At 43.3% G+C, this 17,258-nt stretch overlaps 1 protein-coding gene across 1 annotated transcript in view; it reads right to left on the reverse strand.

The window, feature by feature from the left end:
- LHFPL6 (LHFPL tetraspan subfamily member 6) overlaps window positions 1–17,258 on the reverse strand; it is a 240,793-nt gene that overhangs the window by 24,180 nt on the left and 199,355 nt on the right. The window contains exon 3 of the mRNA XM_007471668.1: window positions 4,429–4,527. Coding sequence (XP_007471730.1) covers window positions 4,429–4,527 — 99 coding nt within the window. The remainder of the gene's footprint in view (window positions 1–4,428; window positions 4,528–17,258) is intronic.

The following is a 17,258-nucleotide window of genomic DNA, read 5'->3' on the forward strand; positions in this document are numbered from 1 at the left end:
CCCTGGGAGGCCCTTCCTTGCCCCCCAAGGATTCCTACCCCGCTCTGGTGCATAATCAGGCTCCTTCCCGGCTCCCCTCCCTGACCTGCCTGCAACCTACCTCTCTGTCACCCTAGAACACGCCCACACTCACTCTTTACCTACAGAAAGGCTGTAGAGACAGCCTTGAGGGCTCAGCTAAAAATAACACCTCCTTAAGAAGCCCCCAGGTGAGGTCAGGGCCCCTCGAATGGTGAAATAGCAACTAAATGAAATACCAATCGGGCTGCTTTTGGCTGCAAGTAAGAGAAGGCCTGCCTCAATCTTTACCCTGTAAGGAAATGAATTACTGTGTGTCAGCAAGGCTGGAAATTCTAGGGATGCCTGCCCACAGGCTGGTTTCTCTGCCCGCCTCTGCCCTGCGGCCTGCTCCTTCCTGCTATTCCACCTTGCCAGGGGTGGCTGCCAGACGGAGGGAGACCATGGCTTCTGATGCCTCTTCCTTAGGCATGTGATTCCATCTTTCTCAGAAGCCTCTGGAAACATCTCCAGTCTCACTCGCCCAAATGAGCTTAAGCTTTCCATGCTCGTGTTAAGAGGTGGGATGACCAAGCTTAATTAATGGTGCTTTTCACACCTTATGCCACAACATGACACAACAAGAAAATGGTAGTATTTACAAAGGATCCTAGGATAACTGGATGGGGCTGCTCGGTGCAAAGTCTTGGACTGTCCTATATCCTGACCGGCTGAAGGAATCGATAAATGAGCACAAATGGAATGAAGACATTTCTGGCACATCAGGGGGACGCTTTGCTTGAGGTCAGGGGTCTCAAACTACAGCTCCACTACCCGTTTGTGTAAATAAAGTTTTATTGGGACACAGCCACACCCATTCATATAGGAACTGTCCTACCATGTACTTGGCCATATGGCTTGCAAAGCTGAAAATATTCATGATCTGACTCTGGCTCTTTATAGAAACATTTGCCAAACTTTGGCTTAGACTGACCAGAGTGGAATAATATTGGCAAGACAACCACAATGCCCATTACAGTGCCTGACCCTTTATAACACACTTTCCATATATATAAATGTGTGTGTGTGTACACATACACACACACACACACACACACATTTATATATTTAAGTATATGTGCCTTTCCTGTTAGTTTTTAAGTTCCATGAGAGGAATAAATAGTGTCTTTTAATTAATTTATTTATTTTTGGCTGTGTTGGGTCTTTGTTTCTGTGCGAGGGCTTTCTCTAGTTGTGGCAAGCGGGGGCCACTCTTCATCGTGGTGCGCGGGCCTCTCGCTACGGCGGCCTCTCTTGTTGCGGAGCGCAGGCTCCAGACGCGCAGGCTCAGTAGCTGTGGCTCACGGGCCCAGCTGCTCCGCAATAGTGTCTTTTAAAATTCGTTCCTGATGCCATGTCCCCAGCACCTTGCACAAGGCCTGGCACATCGAAAGCACCCTATAAATATTCCTTTGCTTAATAATTGAATGAATGCACTCCTTAAATAATCTGTCAAAGTGGGAACAAAAGCAACATGATTTCTTTTGGGATACGCTCGAAAGCAGCGGTCCCCAACCTTTTTGGCACCAGGGGCTGGTTTCCTGAACATTTTTCCTCGGATGGGGGGCGGGGAATGGTTCAGACGGTAGTGTGAGCAACGGCGAGCGTTGTTGAGCGGCAGATGAAGCTTCGCTCACTGGCCCGCCGCCCACCTCCTGCTGTGCGGCCCGTTCCTAACAGGCTGGGGACCCCTGCTCTAAAGACAGCAATCACAGCTCAGTAACGGCACGCCAAGAAGTTGACCCACATTCCACTATAAAGGAGGCCGTGAACCTTAATAACATTAACACTGCCCAACCCTCGGGAGGAAAGATTCATCCACACGCTGTCTATGGAGAGGCGCAGAAACAAGCTCAGATTCTCAGATGTGGCAGAGACGGTACGGCCATGGCTAGCAGCGCGTACGCCACTAACACCGGGCTACAGAGTCATCCTTACAGAGAACGCTCACCCTCCCACGCACAGGGCGGCTCCCAACCCAGCCGCAGGCTCTACAAGTTTGCTCTGTAATCTCTCACTTCCCTCACTCCGTGAAGTTCAGCTCTCATCAGTGTTCCAGAGAACAGTAATACTTTAGTAAAGACAGAAAACACAGGAAGTTCGGTGGGAGAGGTGTGGTGACATCTCTGTGCCACGGTTTCCCTTTAGGTCTTCTTTAGGAAGAAAAGATCACAGGGTCTGAAAAATTAATAGTAACCTGGAGAAATGGAACTCGATAAAGCCAAAATACTTCTTCAGGGGACCCAGAACTCATTTATCTGCAGATAATGCCAGTTTTGAGGTTTTTTCTCATCATCCAATCTAAGAGAAATTTAAAACTAAAAAGGCCAAAATTAAAACAACGCTGTAATTTTAAGGTTGCTAAAATGGCTTTAGTGAGTTTATAACATAAGAAAATTATCATCACTAGCAAAGAAGGAGGCACGTGTTTTGTTTTTAACGTTAATTTTGACATTCAGATTTTTAATCCTCAATGCTGAGAAGCTCTAAAATCCTGCGGTGCAGTAGCGAAAACTGCGAAAACAGGATCTGAGTTGCATTATAACCTGCTAATTAATATGGCAAAACACAACAGCAAGACACCAGCAAGAACAGGATTCTGACCAAGTTGAGGCCTGTGTGAAACAGCAGAGAATCCCTCAAATACCAGAGAAAGAAAAATGCCAAACACTGTATTGCAATATCTCCCCTGGACACAGTTTGCTTTCCAATAAAAAAAAAAAAGGATAGGCTAGCGGTTAACTTTGTGCCAGCATTTTCCCCTTCTCTGCATTTACAACAATCACAAACTAATCTAGCCTTAGGATAGCTTCGCCTTCAATGAGGGAAGAATGGGCAAAGGAAAATCTCTTATTTTTTATCCATGCAAATTGGGTGGTATTTCAGGCACCATCTCCTTTTCCCAAAGAGCCAATAGTATTTTGAGGGAAGCAGGTGTTTGTCTTCCATTGAGTCACACAAAAATTGCTTCATTTTCAAATTCACAGACTTTTTATATGATATCACATCTGCCCATTTTCCTCAGTATCCAACAGAATTTTTTTCTTATAAGTTCTTTTATTTATTTATTTTTTGCTGCATCACGCGGCAGGCGGGATATTAGTTCCCCGACCAGGGATGAACCCACGCCCCCTGCAGTGGAAGCACGGAGTCTTAATCGCTGGACTGCCAGAGAAGTGCCTTTTTTGTTTTTTTTTGATAAGTTCTAACAAAAAATTTTTAAATGAATTGGGATATAGTAATACTGCTGTTAGACCAGTTCCCTCGAAATTTTTCTACTTAGAAATATTTAATATGAAAAGCAGATAGATGTTTAAGTTAGTAACTCACTATGCGCTCATTGTCAAAAACTTAATCTGTCTATCCTTATATTAGGGAAAAATATGTTGGCTATCATTTGGCAATAAGTGTTTTATGGGCTCATAATCTTCGGTCTAGTTAACACCAATTCTAGAAAAACATCCTAAGAAAATAATTCAGTCAAGAGAAGACTTATATTCATTAAACTACTCCTTACAATATGTTTACTAACACAAACCGAGTAGGCAAAATACCCAACTAGAAAGAAATAAGCAAGTGGTTAAGTAAATGTCGGTTTCTCAACCAACTGAAATATTAGCTAACCATTACAAATTATAATGGTGCAAACCCTGTCGTATTATGCAAAACATTTTTATAGGCTGCCAAGTAAGTAGAATACATTCTCTGCACAAGTGAGAAATATCTCAAATTTTCTGATTAGGACACAGAAAAAATCATGAGCCCTTCATCAAGGTGTGAACTGTGGCCTACCTGATCACAGACCCTATTTCCTGGGTCTCTATGGTCCCCTGATGAGCTTTCTTCATCCCTCCCCTGTGCTTTGCTGAACTGTAATCCTTGCCTGCCAGATAATCCACAGGCGCCACTTTAAGACCCAGCTCCATTCCCATCTCTTTCACAAAGTTGTGTATTACCCTGGAGTGAAACTGCTTTAGATTCCTTAGCACTGACTGTCATTTTCTTCATCATAGTATTTGCTTTATCTTCTCAGATAGACAGTGAATTCCACAGAGAGAGTTACTTTTAGTGCATAAAATGACTCAAATATATGATTTTTGAATGAATGAATGAATGAATATTAACTCCTCATAGCAAGAACCATTTCTTTTCTTTGTATCTACAGTACCTCCCATAGTACAGGCCAACAGTGGATTATACATAGCTCTTTACTAAACAGTTGAAAAAATGAATGTATGTGTATTGTTACACGTGACTGCTGGCTCCAATCCTGGGATGCGTTTTTCTTCCCCATCCCTTTTCCACCTTCTCCTATGAAAGATCAGAGAAGGTTCTCTTCTAAAAGGAGTACTATGCATGAAGAGAACTTACCCAGGTCAAACTGGCCAGAAATGTAGCCACAAGTCTGCCGGACCTCCTCACTGTCCCAGCCCAGGGGGTACAGGGCACAGCCAGCACCGATCAACAAGCCTGCAAAGAGAAAAGACAACAGGACTTTAGCAATGCCCCTCTGCAGCCCTAGATAAAGGTACAAGGGAGAAGAAATCAATATAGGCAATATGACAACGGAACATGGGGTCTGCTTTTGGGAAAGCACCAGCCAAGCTCCCTTTAGTGACCTAAGTTCAGTTTAATTCCAAGAACAATTCCAAGTCTGCTTAAAAGGGGGTGGGAGGTGGGAAGAACAACCTTGACAGACAGCTCAGTTTGGTTCCAACTTCCCCTTTTAAAGCATTAAAAGCCTTGCAAATCCTGTTTAGGGAGTACAATCCAGAAGCCCTTTTAATCACTCTTGTAAAAAGCCAACCCATTCCACCCTCAATCCATGTAAACAAGTAATTTGAGAGCCAGCAAAAGGGCCTCATTGGTTATGCATCATCATTCATTAGATCGCTTTTTCCAATTTAAGAATCAAAATAGAATGTTTCAGCATCATCAGATTTTACCAGGGGCAGAGAGAGCATAAAGATTTTCACGAACCACTTGAGCACATTGATTGAACTCGTGGACCATGCTACGGTTACCATGCTCCCCTGAGAAGTTGAGAATCGCCAAGTGTCCACGCATCTTGGAAATACTCAAGAACACAGACGCTTACTGTGACTTCAGTTCTTCTTGCAGCGAAGACCAAAAGGTTTGATGAGTGAACTAAAGCAAGGAGCAAGCAAGGTTTTATTTTAAGTCAAGGTATCATGGCAGCTCACCCTGAGTGGACAGCTTTTGATTGGTGAGTCTTCAGTTTTACATCAAAACCTATCAATAATATGGTTTTATGAGAAGCTGAATGAGACTGAAGCACTGACCAATCAAATCTGAGGGCTAATCTGAAAGTATCATCTTGTCACATCAGTCAGCGAGTATTAACATCACCCGTAAATCCACAAGTGTGCTGAGCCAGTGGGACCAACGCATACACAGTCTGATTGTCTGCAGGACTGTGGGTTAAAAGGCGCTAAATAAGTGAGGCCCCTAAATTAGAAAACCTGTTAATGTGGTAATGTATAGGCCGAACAACAGTGTCCCCAAAGGCATCTAAGGGAGATCTTCAGTATTTCTGGATTGAGTCTCTTCCTGTCCCCCTGTTGCTTCTCCCTTGCCCCTGGTGGATGACTTGAGTAGTTGTAACCTGTACAAATTGTCTGTTTCCTCACAGGCATCTAAGGAGGAGCTGCTTTCCGCCCCACTCCCCCAACCTCTATGCCAGCTGTGTGGAGAGACATCCCCCAGAAACTGACACGTTTTCCACCCTGTTGCCCCTCCCTCTGATCCATCCCTTAGACCACAGTAAAATGAGCATCTAATGCAGAAGGGCTGTGATCCGAGGGAATGCCTGCAAAGAGTCACTGCAGCTGCAAATCACAAATTCCAGGATACCTGTATGCAACTGTGTAAATATGAATTGTGTTGAGGCTGAAGAATAATTCAAAAAGCAATTAATACGAGGTTTGCTGACTAAGCAAATATCCCAGTGACCAGTTTCCTTAGGCTTTTTGCCTTAGGATAAAATTTATAGCATTCTGAAGACAATTCCAAACTAGTGTTATCCACCATCAGGTAAAGAGAGAATTAATGAGGATGCCAGAGTTTGTGCAAACTGAATTCCATGAATGTTGAATAAATAATGTGGCATCATTTCCATGATGCTCAGTTCTTAAATTAATAAGTAACACCACTTTTTGAGATCTGGTGAGCAATTTTTAAATGATGACACGCACAGAAAGGCCGTTAGGTATAAAATGTTCAAGGGTAAGCAAAATGAAAAACAGTAAAATTTAAAGCATCAGTATTCCCTTTATCTGATAGGCAAACAAATGATAAACAGTCTCAATTGCTAATGTTCTTACAGTATGGCAGAAAAATATGTGTCATGTGTTCATGAAAGAAGCTGCTTTTTTTTTGTTTTGTTTTCTGTTTTGTTTTTGTTTTTATCAGAATTTATTCTTAACTTCTGAAAAGAATTGCTTTTATTTACAGTTATCCAATGCCGGTTGTTGTGTCTATATGAATTTCTTATTTAATTTAACTAAATTAATTAATTAATTAATTAATTTAATACAGCAGGTTCTTATTAGTTATCTATTTTATACATATTAGTGTATATATGTCAATCCCAATCTCCCGATTCATTCCCCTCCCCGCCCAAGAAGCCGCTTTCATCCAGTATAAGGATCCCAGCATTTTGCGAGACTAAACAGAGAGGAACTTTTAAGTGCCTATTATGGAGCAAACAGGCCTGTGATTCTCTAAGTGGTACAACACTTGGTAGTCAGGGTCCTTCTGTGTAATAGAATATAGGGCTGTCTTTGTAACAGTACGAAATATGGAGCCAACCATATAAATTAGAAATAATTTTATACATAGGAGATCTGTGTTAGGTGTAAGAATTAAAAAAAGAAAAATACCATGAGCATATGTTCACATTAAAAAAGTATTCAGTGGAGGGCAACTAGCTTATCTGGATTTTAGTATTCATATTTATATAGCCGTTGTTTTGTCATCTGCTAATGTTTGCTAACAGTAAAGATACTGCAGATTCTGAAGATGTGGGCAACATTTCTGGGAGAAAAGTGCATGTTGCAAACTCCTCAGGCTAAGTGATTGTTGCAGTAATTAGGTTCTGTAGGTAAATATCTGGCCTCCCCACTACCTCGCTACTATTATACATTAAGGTGAAAGCAAGTCTCGGGCCGAATTCAGCCAACTACAAAACAACTGTTTACTAGCAGGCTGCCACAAAAAGCGATCAGATGACCAATACTCTAAACTCAGTGAAACCCTCCCCCAACTCCATCAGACAGTCACTCTAACAAATACCTTCAGAACACAATAAATACAACAATTGTTCAGATAGCAGGATCAGGGACACTTCAGTTCAGATGAGACAGTATCTTCCAGTTGATGGAATGGGACAGGGTGCAGGAGTCGAGTTCTAGACCTGCCCTGCCCTACGCAGTAGCCACGAGCTACATGTAGCTATTTAAGTTTAAATTTAAGTTAGGGAATTCCCTGCCACTCCAAGTGGTTAAGACTGGTGCTTTCACTGCCAGGGCCTGGGTTCGATCCCTGGTCGGGGAACTAAGAGCCTGTAAGCCATGCGGTGCAGCAAAAAAAGAAAATTAAGTTAATTAAAATTAAATAAAAATAAAATTCAGTTCTTCAATTGCACTAGCCACATTTCAAATGCCTAGTAACCACATGGCGCTAGCGGCTACCATATTAGACAGTGCAAATACAGACCATTTTCATAATCACAGAAAGTGCTATTGGAGAGGGCTGCTCTAGACCTAAGACACCACTTCAAAAGGATGGGAAAAAACTTGCCACTCTAAAATGTCCCTTTGGAATGTGGATTATTTCTAACTAAAAACAACCAAGGCCCAAAAGATTCAGGAAGAAAGTTTGACCTTCCCCTTAACTGCCTAAAAGAATGTAGACAGAGGGCCTGTTCCAGGAATAGAGCTATCACCAGAGATACTTGCAAAGAATACGGGCAAGTGTGGTGGAGGAAACTCTACACAGGGCTTAAAGATCAGAGTTCACTCTATGTCCCACTGTCTCTGCCCAGCCCAGTAAACATTTATTTACCAAACACTTGCTTCTCCATCTCCATGTAAATTGCCTTCCTCCCCTCTGAAGCCCCAAAGGATTAACCCCCAACATTCTCTTTGTCTTAGCTGAAGATGGTATTTAAAGTCAGTGACGGTTTTGCCATTTCAGGGAATCAATCACTCAGTTTTTCCTGAGTCTCTCCCCATGTACACATGTTATTAAACGTTTGTTTGATTTTCCTCCTCTTAATCTATCTCATGTCAAGTCAATTTAATTCTTAGGCCAGCCAGAAGAACCTAGAAGGGTAAGGGAAAATTTCTTCCTCCCCGACACTGGACTGGCCAGATTCTTACACGTATGCCTGGTACTGCTTGTTAACGATCAAAATCATCCTTACTCTTTTAGATTCTCCCTTTGTGGGTGGTGGTGATGGGTGGCTAAAAGCCAGGAAACTACATTTCAAAAACTCTCCTGCTAGCAGAAGTTCTGGCTCATAGTCTGTCAATGAACAGGTAAAAGGGAGGAATAAACCATATTCCCCATTGGCAGCTGCAGCCAGATGACATGCTCTTCTGCAGACAGTAGACATGATATTTGGGGTGTGGCTTCCTGGCATCCCTCTCAGCCTCAACTCTCTAAGGGCAGATCATCAGCTGTCCTCACCTTTGTTTTTCGGATAATTTTTGATTTTTTTTAAAAAAATTATTTTATTTATTTATTTTTGGTTGTGTTGGGTCTTCGTTGCGGCGCATGGGCTTTCTCTAGTTGCGGCGAGTGGGGGCTACTTTTTGTTGTGGTGTGTGGGCTTCTCATTGTGGTGGCTTCTCTTGTTGCAGAGCACAGGATCTAGGAACGCGGGCTTCAGTAGTTCTGGCACACGGGCTCAGTAGTTGTGGCTCACGGGCTCTAGAGTGCAGGGTCAGTAGTTGTGGTGCACGCGCTCCGGGCATGTGGGATCTTCCCGGACCAGAGCTCAAACCCATGTCCCCTGCACTGGCAGGTGGATTCCTAACCACTGCCCCACCAGGGAAGTCCTGCCGTCACTTTTGATCCCTGCACTTCCTGAGCTCCTGAATTCTTCAAAGCAGCTTCTCTGACCTCCACTTCCCCAGACCTCCTAGTAGGTCTGTGAAACTTTAAATCCCGGGGTTACATTCCCTGCTGCCTGAAATACCTAGAGTGGTTTCTTTTATTGGCCAGTCCCTGGCTGGTACGTACCCTACTTGTGCAAGGGCAGAGGGGCTGATACGAATCTTTCTATCTGTCCATTACTTAAACATCCATTTTCTCAATTAAAAATGATCTCAAATAAAATTTATGCCAATTACTAAACCTTGGGGTAAGTATAGTGATATTAAAAGGCTTTGTGTTAACTTCCTCTGTGGTGTGATCTCTGGTTAGGGAACTTATGCTAATTAACGTCTAGAGCGTGGATTTCCAAAGAGGATACATCAAACGTTAACTAACTGCTTTTATATTGGCATCAACTAGAATTGTATCGTCTATACTGAGTTACTAATATTGTAAAGTTAGAGAAAATTAGGATTGGCATATACGCACTACCATGTGTAAAACAGATAGCTAGCAGTAACCTACTGTAGAGCCCAGGGAGCTCAGCCGGGTGCTCTGTGGTGAGCTAGGTGGGTGGGATGGGGGTGGAGGTGCGGGGGAGAGAGGGAGGTCCAAGAGGGAGGGGATATATGTGTACACATAGCTGATTCGCTTCTTTGTACAGCAGAAACTAACACAACGTTTTAAAGCAATTATACTCCAAAAAAAAAAAACCCATAAAAATGAGAACATCATTTTAATGGAAGAAATCTGCCATTGTTCAGTTTTAGCAGTGTTAAGTCTTAGACCATGTTGTGGAAACCAATGTTTGATGGAAACATAGTTTGAAAATCCCTGAATTAGATACCACTTAGATATGATACTGTGTGCTGAAATGAGACTCAGAAAATATTCAGGAATGTGAAGTGGTTGCCCAAATGAAATCTTCGGGACCTAATGAGTTTTTATGGCTCTAGCTGACTAATTTGCTCCTGGGGAGTAAACGGTTCAATTAAAATCTCTGGCTCACAAACTTTTATATTATCCACGTGGATTTTCTCTGTTACATTTATAAACTCTGTGGTTACCTCATGGGGCTTAATTATGTGGTATTTTAACCAAATTCCCATTTCACTGCCATTACAGACATCATGAAGAAAAAGTCACACTCTGTGAAAATCTGTGCATATAGGAATGGAAGTGAGGCAGGATGCCGTGCATCGGAGGAAGCAACCTGAGGAAGGTGGTAACAGAGGTGGGTGGTTGGAGGAGATGTGAACTCATCTGCAGCTACAGGATTCATTTGCAATTAAGAAGAAGTCTATTCTTGCAACCATAAAGACTTTGCAACTTTTAAAGGGTCATGAGTCAATCACAAATTACTGTAAATTAGTTCAGTCTTTAGTTTTCACAGGGCACCTGGCTGCAATCAGTTACAGGACATCATAGACTATTGGAAAGGTCACTGTGTAGGAGGTCTTGGGGATTTAGAAAGACACTGCTTCCTAGAAAAGGAAAAAAAAAAAATAATCCAAACAAATGACTCAATAGTTTATAAATTAAAACACATGCACACACATTGGAACCATGCATTGATTGACTATTAGGCCGTTTTAACCTGAGTCCTCTAGGGTTTTGGCCTCACCCTGTTCAAGACATAACTAAAATGTCTGAAGAGCCAGGTCAGTGGAATGACCTCGAAGGAGAAGCCGGTGTTAATGGAGAAGAAAGAGCCCGGATAAATGCAGCAAGGTGGATGCTGGGAGCTGCGCTGTGAGGCTGTATTATCAAAGGGGTCTGCCTTTAGCCCCATATGGGTTCCTGGGCCTAAATCTTTGGACACACTCTGCCTGCCCGTAAACTGCCTTGGGGAGAGAGAGGGTCCTAGCGGAAACGCTATTCATTTTCGCACCACGCTGGAGATACCTGCCATGATACTAATTATTTTTTTGAATTTGAGTGTGAAGTCTGAAGTTTGTAAAGAGCTCCGTGGTCAAAGTAAGAACCCGAGGTTGGGAATTTTCCCCTTCTGCAAACCATTTTCTATTCAGTCACCACTTCACACTCAGCCAACGGAATATTAACATAACAATTCAGCTCCTGCCAAGAAGGCAACACAAACCTCCAGTCAGCCAATGCCTAGTGCTCCCCACTGGTGGTAAGAATATAGAGTCCTCGTGTTAAACTCATAAAGTCTTATTTTTTTTCCAGGCCACTCTTGAAAGATTTTATGTGATCTCACTTTTTTTCCATGACTATCGCTCCAATCGTTTCCACAGTTTATTATTTTTTTTAATAGCCTGACTTTTCCCACCTACTGCCCCTGGAGTGGTCACACAAGCCTTTCCCATCAATTCATCTTTTATGTTTTTTGGATACTTTTATCCATCCTCCAGTTCCTTTATCTTCCTTTCTGCGGCAAGCACCGAGGGAAATTGTTTTCTTTACTTTTCTCATGAAAGCTGCTCGGTCTTGTAGCCCGTTATCTGGACTTTTCTTTGGAAGACGCTGGCTGGCGTATCTCCAAGTCACCACATGTTAATTTATGTGCATGATATTCATCCATTTTCAGCCCTCGATAACCGTCCTTTTACAAAATGGAACAGCAAAATAAATCCAGTAGTGGGGAGGGCACAAGGGCAAGGGCCAGTATTATAACTCTTCGGACTCTGAATGCACAACGAGAAGGAAACTACTGAAGTATTCTAGAAGAAAGAGGCTTGGTTAGGGTCTTGTAAGCCGAACCTCCTTTCACAGTGCTTTCTGAACACTGAGGCACAGAGGACGCAGGAGGCTTGTCCAAGGACACAGAGCACAAATCAACCCCAGGGCCCCCAGGGCCCAGCCCACAGCTCTTTTGCACCTATCGTGATCCCAATGCTTGGACGTAAGTCCACTCCAAGCTCACACACTCTCTGCCCACAGCATGAGTTCAGGCCACACGTGTTGGATTTCAACAACATGGTGTTTTCCTACATCAGAGTTTTCACCGGCAAGTCCAGATTTCTTGACTCTCTTGAATAACTGAAAGATATGCCCATCCTGGGCCTACACGCAGCTGGCTAAAGCCAGGTCATGGCGGTCCCATTAAACGGCTCAGGCACCCTGGCCAGTTCCCCAACGCATATATGACTGGGGACCACTGGTTCTCTGAATATGTCTCGAACGACCTCATCTCTGAAAGCTGAATCGCTCCTCTCTGAGACACTTTCATTCCTTACTTACCTACACTCAGACCCCGCGAACACACTAGCTGTTAAGGTCTAGAAGCCTCAGCAGGCAGCTTGCCCTGGCCACCCCAGCAGTGAGCTACAGGTTTCACTCCCTCCTGTGAGCTCCTACTGGGATGCGCTCTGTACCATTTATTTGGGGTTTACCACCTTGCACTGTAGTTATTTAAGTATCACGTTTCCTGAAAGGCCAGAAACTCTACTGCATGCTTACTTGCATCCAACTCACTGGTTCATGATATTGGTTTAATACTAAACAGCAGTGACACTATTTATTCAGTATTTACAAAAGCTTCAAAATAATTATATAATAGTTATCTAATAGTTAATAGATGATATTAAATTGTAGTGATACTATTTATTCAGTATTTACAAAAGCTTTAACATAATTATATAATAGTTATCTAATAGATAACAGACAATATTAAATTGTAGTGATACTATTTTTTTCTCTTTTTTTTGCAGTACGCGGGCCTCTCACTGTTGTGGCCTCTCCCATTGCGGAGCACAGGCTCCGGATGCGCAGGCTCAGCGGCCATGGCTCACGGGCCCAGCCGCTCCGCGGCATGTGGGATCCTCCCGGACCGGGGGCACGAACCCGTGTCCCCTGCACCGGCAGGCGGACTCCCAACCACTGCGCCACCAGGGAAGCCCAGTAGTGATACTATTTATTCAGTATTTACAAAAGCTTCAAAATAATTATACAATAGCTATCTAACAGATAATAGATAATTTGCCTTTATTTAGCAGAGGAGGAAATTAAAGCTTCGAGAAGCAGGTTCTTACTCATGTAGCTACGAAACGGTAGACCCGGACACTTAGTTTTAGGCCAGTCTCAGCTAATTCTCCTCACCACTACCTTCTAATGCCGCCCAGATCCCAAAGCGTTTGTGGTCCTGGCTCTGACCTCACCTCCCGTGTTCACATGTGTATTGAACCCTGCGTATCAATGGAGAAGTAGGGATGGGGTAAAAGATCAGAAGAGATTTCAAGTCACCAATTCTCTACGCCTGACTCTGCTTTAGCGACAGGGAGCATTTCTGCTGCTGCCTGCTACCAAAGACAAGGGACAGGCTCCTGCGGACCCTACAGATCCCGCCTTCCCCGGGTGCTGGTGAGGGAGAACCCGGATGTGAGTTTCGGCACACAAGGAGCTCTGTCCACAAAGAGCACGTTGAGGCCTCAAGATGAGAAATGGATTCTCCCTCGTGAGAAGTTTAGCCAAGGAAAGCATATCTCATCGTAATGCTAAAACATAATAAAGAAACATGACCACTTCTGAACTATCAGAAATACTTTTACAAATCACAATACAACTATTTCTTTGCTAAAAACATCCTGCAGAAGAGAATATACTTCAGGTTCTCTTAAAATATTTTCCAAAATGGCTCCTTGATTCTCACGTCTTCCCCTTTTCCAGTTCATGCAGCAGAAGACGCAAAAGACATCAGGCGCCAGAATAACCTGCTCCTTAGCTCAGGGTGAAAAATCACAAGCTGATTTCAGCCAGGAGTGACTTGTCCTCTTTGCTCTTTCTAGAGTCCTAAGCAATCATTGGTAGAAAAATTAAAGTTGCTTCAAAGGGTGCAGTGTGGGGGAGATTTTGTAATTCCTACGTGACAGTTTTCTGGTAAATTACATCTGCTCGAAAGCAACATCTCTCTAACCCTCGTAATTAAGAGCACCTCATTTCCACTGTTTCACCTCTTTGGGTCTCCACTTTTCTTACCTGTAAAATGGGGGTGGGAGGGACCTCCTTCTCAGGGTTATTGCAAGGATCAAATGAGATAGTGTATGTAAAGAGATGGGCACAATACTCACAGTAGGAGTTCAATGAATGGGCTCTACTGCTAAGCTTTGGACTTTGAGCTGATGTAGGGGAGGGTGGTGGATTTGGTTCAAGCCAATGTGTGCTTGTACCTCTCTCAGAGAAGGTCCTCTTCTTAGACAGAACGCAGAGAGGGTTCCAGCAAGGATATTCGTGGAACTGAGTCAGGAACACTTGCCCCGGCAGTCCTATCAGCCATGCAAACCTCAGTAAGCACGAACGAAACAGCCACAGCCTGGACCTTCACGCTTGGGCAAAGGATCCACACACGACTCTAAGGATAATAATACTTTCATCTGTTGTGTTTTTTGTTTTTTTCTTTTTACTTTTAAAGGTACTGTGACCTTTCTGTGAGGCAGACAGAACCAGAACTGATGTCCCCACTTGGTTAGGATGGAGTCACAGACAAGAGCAGAGATCTGAGGGTCCCCAGGGGGATAATCAGAGGCACTGTAAACTCAGGGCCCCGGACTCCTGCTTCTATGCTTTGGTTCACTGCCTTCACTCTGAGGCTGCTGGGAAGGGAGCTGGCAAGGCTGAGTGCTGCAGCTCCAGCTCTGAAACAAAAGAAACTCTAATTTTCACTGACCCTAAGGTGTCCCGTGTTACACCAGAGGAAAAGAAAGACACAGTCCCACATTTCCAGAGGAGTGTGGTTTCGGACTGTGCTTCTCAGACTTGCCATGTACACAAAACAGCTGGGGGGCTTGTTAAAGTGCAGGTTCTGGTTCTGCAGTGTGAGGGCAGGGCTGGGTCTCCTGCATTTCGAACCAGCTCCTGGCGAGACCCAGGCTGCTGTCTCCGCCACACTTTGAGCAGTGAGGGTCCAGTGGGAATAGTGCAGGCTTTGAGGGTGATCACGTCAGGTTTGAATCCTGACACCACCTTAACAGCTGTGTGACCTCGAACAGCTTGCTTTTGACTTCTCTGAACCCAGATTTTCATCTATAAAAGAGACCTAATGGTGCCCGTATCTTTAGCATTGTTATTAGAAATAAATAAAAGGCTTAATAAAGGTGCCCAGTTCAGGGCTTGGCATAAGACAAGAGCTCAGTAAATGGTATCAATAGTTGTGTTATCAGTATTAATAATAATATTGCATCACGGGAGTTGCAAACATTTCATTCTGTTTTACCTGCTGATTTCCAATTCTTCGTTACCAGCTCCAGATAATTACCGGTTTAAAACAAACCCCAAAACAAAAACTGCCTAAGAAAAGCTGAGGGCTCTGCCTTACTGCTTGCTTACATCTTCTGAATAAATATATTTTCTAAGACCACAAAATAAATATATTATCTAAGAACTAAGACCACAGCTCTACAGCGAAGGATTATGACATTTCTTCTTTGTTCCCTCAACATTATATTATGAAAAATTTCAAACTTACAGCGAAGTTGGAAGAATTGTATCGTGAGCACCCCAGATACCCACCGTCTAGGTTTTATGATTAACAGGTTTTTAAAATTAGCTTTATCACCTATCTTTCCGTTTTTCCATTCCTCTATCGATCCAACAAGGCGTATCTTTTTGGGGGGAGGGGGATTAGGGAGATGCTTGTCACAGTTTTTCAGCATCAGGACATATGAAGTTTCTTTTCATTATTCATGCTCCACCCTCTTTCTTTCCCCTTGGCCCAATGGTCTGCACAGACCTATGAGGTACACGCAAAAGTTAGACCCCAGGGAGGGAGGGAGATGCAAGAGGGAAGAGATATGGGAACATATGTATATGTATAACTGATTCACTTTGTTATAAAGCAGAAACTAACACACCATTGTAAAGCAATTATACTCCAATAAGGATGTAAAAAAAATAAAATAAAATTGCAAATCTCCCCCCACCAAAATAAATACTTGCTTACTAATTTCTACAAAAAAACCCCAAAAAACCCCCAAAAGTTAGACCCCAAACCCACAACTGTCACAACATTGTATCCCTAAGCTAAGGCCTGATGGCACTAAGTGGGGACCCATCAACCTAGAAGTAACTTATATACAAATCTAAAGCAAGGAAAACCTCTAAGCTTTCCATATTTCTCAAATAACCACCCTATGACCTAAAATGGGATCAGCGTGCTTCTGCTGTCTGGCCCAGAAATACCAGTAAGACCTTCAAGAGACATTTCACCAAACCCAGAATGACAACGACATAAAGAGTTCCAGCCCAGCCCAGCCACGCAGCTCAGTTTCCAGTGGACACGTTTTCTCTCAAGGACGACTGCTGTTTTGTACAAAATGAATCGCTACCAATACTCCTTAAATAGGAAAAAAAAAGGAGGAACAGAATCATCACGCTGCAACATAAAAGCTTTCTAGGAACAAGGCTAGGCTCCAACAATATCCTGTTAGAAGAGTCTGACCCAATCATGAAAACAAAAACCAGACAAACAAAAACACCCAGGTGTAAGTAAATTTATACTGCAAGCCTGAACACATTCCACCCCCGCCTTGGACATGCAACGTCAATTCCAAAGCAGACTCTGGTCTGGTCAGTGCATGCTGTTTAACTGTGGTAACTTACCCTCACTCAGCTAGATATTCAAGAGCTGGACTGCTAGAAACAAGGCCTTTGGAGTCTGAGAGTCCTGTATTCAAATACTGAGTGTGCTACTTAACAGATACTGATGGAGGAGGTCTCTTAAATTTGAGCCCCAAGAATTTCATCTCTAAAATGTATGTACCAGTTTCTCTTTACAGAGCTGTTGAGGGGATTAGATAAAATGTCCCAGCAGAGTGCAGAGCATATAGAGGCAGTTTTGCTCTTATGAAATAATGAAGAAAGAGAAGGGAAAAGCAATAAACACTTTTTAAAGTTTAATTTGTACGAGAGTGGCTTATGAGAACAAAGTACCCCAGCACCAGGATGCTTTGCTTATTGGACAGGTTTGCAGAGCTTCCGCTGGGATTGCAGGGCAGATGACGCCACGTGTCTGAAGCCTCACAGAGAACACATCATGACACATCGCATCATAAGCTGGAATGCCATCCCCAGCCACCTCCGAGCCTTCCCCTGACATGCCTACCGAGCTTTGCTTTGATTCCTGC

The sequence above is a fragment of the Lipotes vexillifer genome, unplaced genomic scaffold (genome assembly GCF_000442215.2).
Source record: "Lipotes vexillifer unplaced genomic scaffold, Lipotes_vexillifer_v1.1 scaffold470, whole genome shotgun sequence".
Taxonomy (NCBI): domain Eukaryota; kingdom Metazoa; phylum Chordata; class Mammalia; order Artiodactyla; family Lipotidae; genus Lipotes; species Lipotes vexillifer.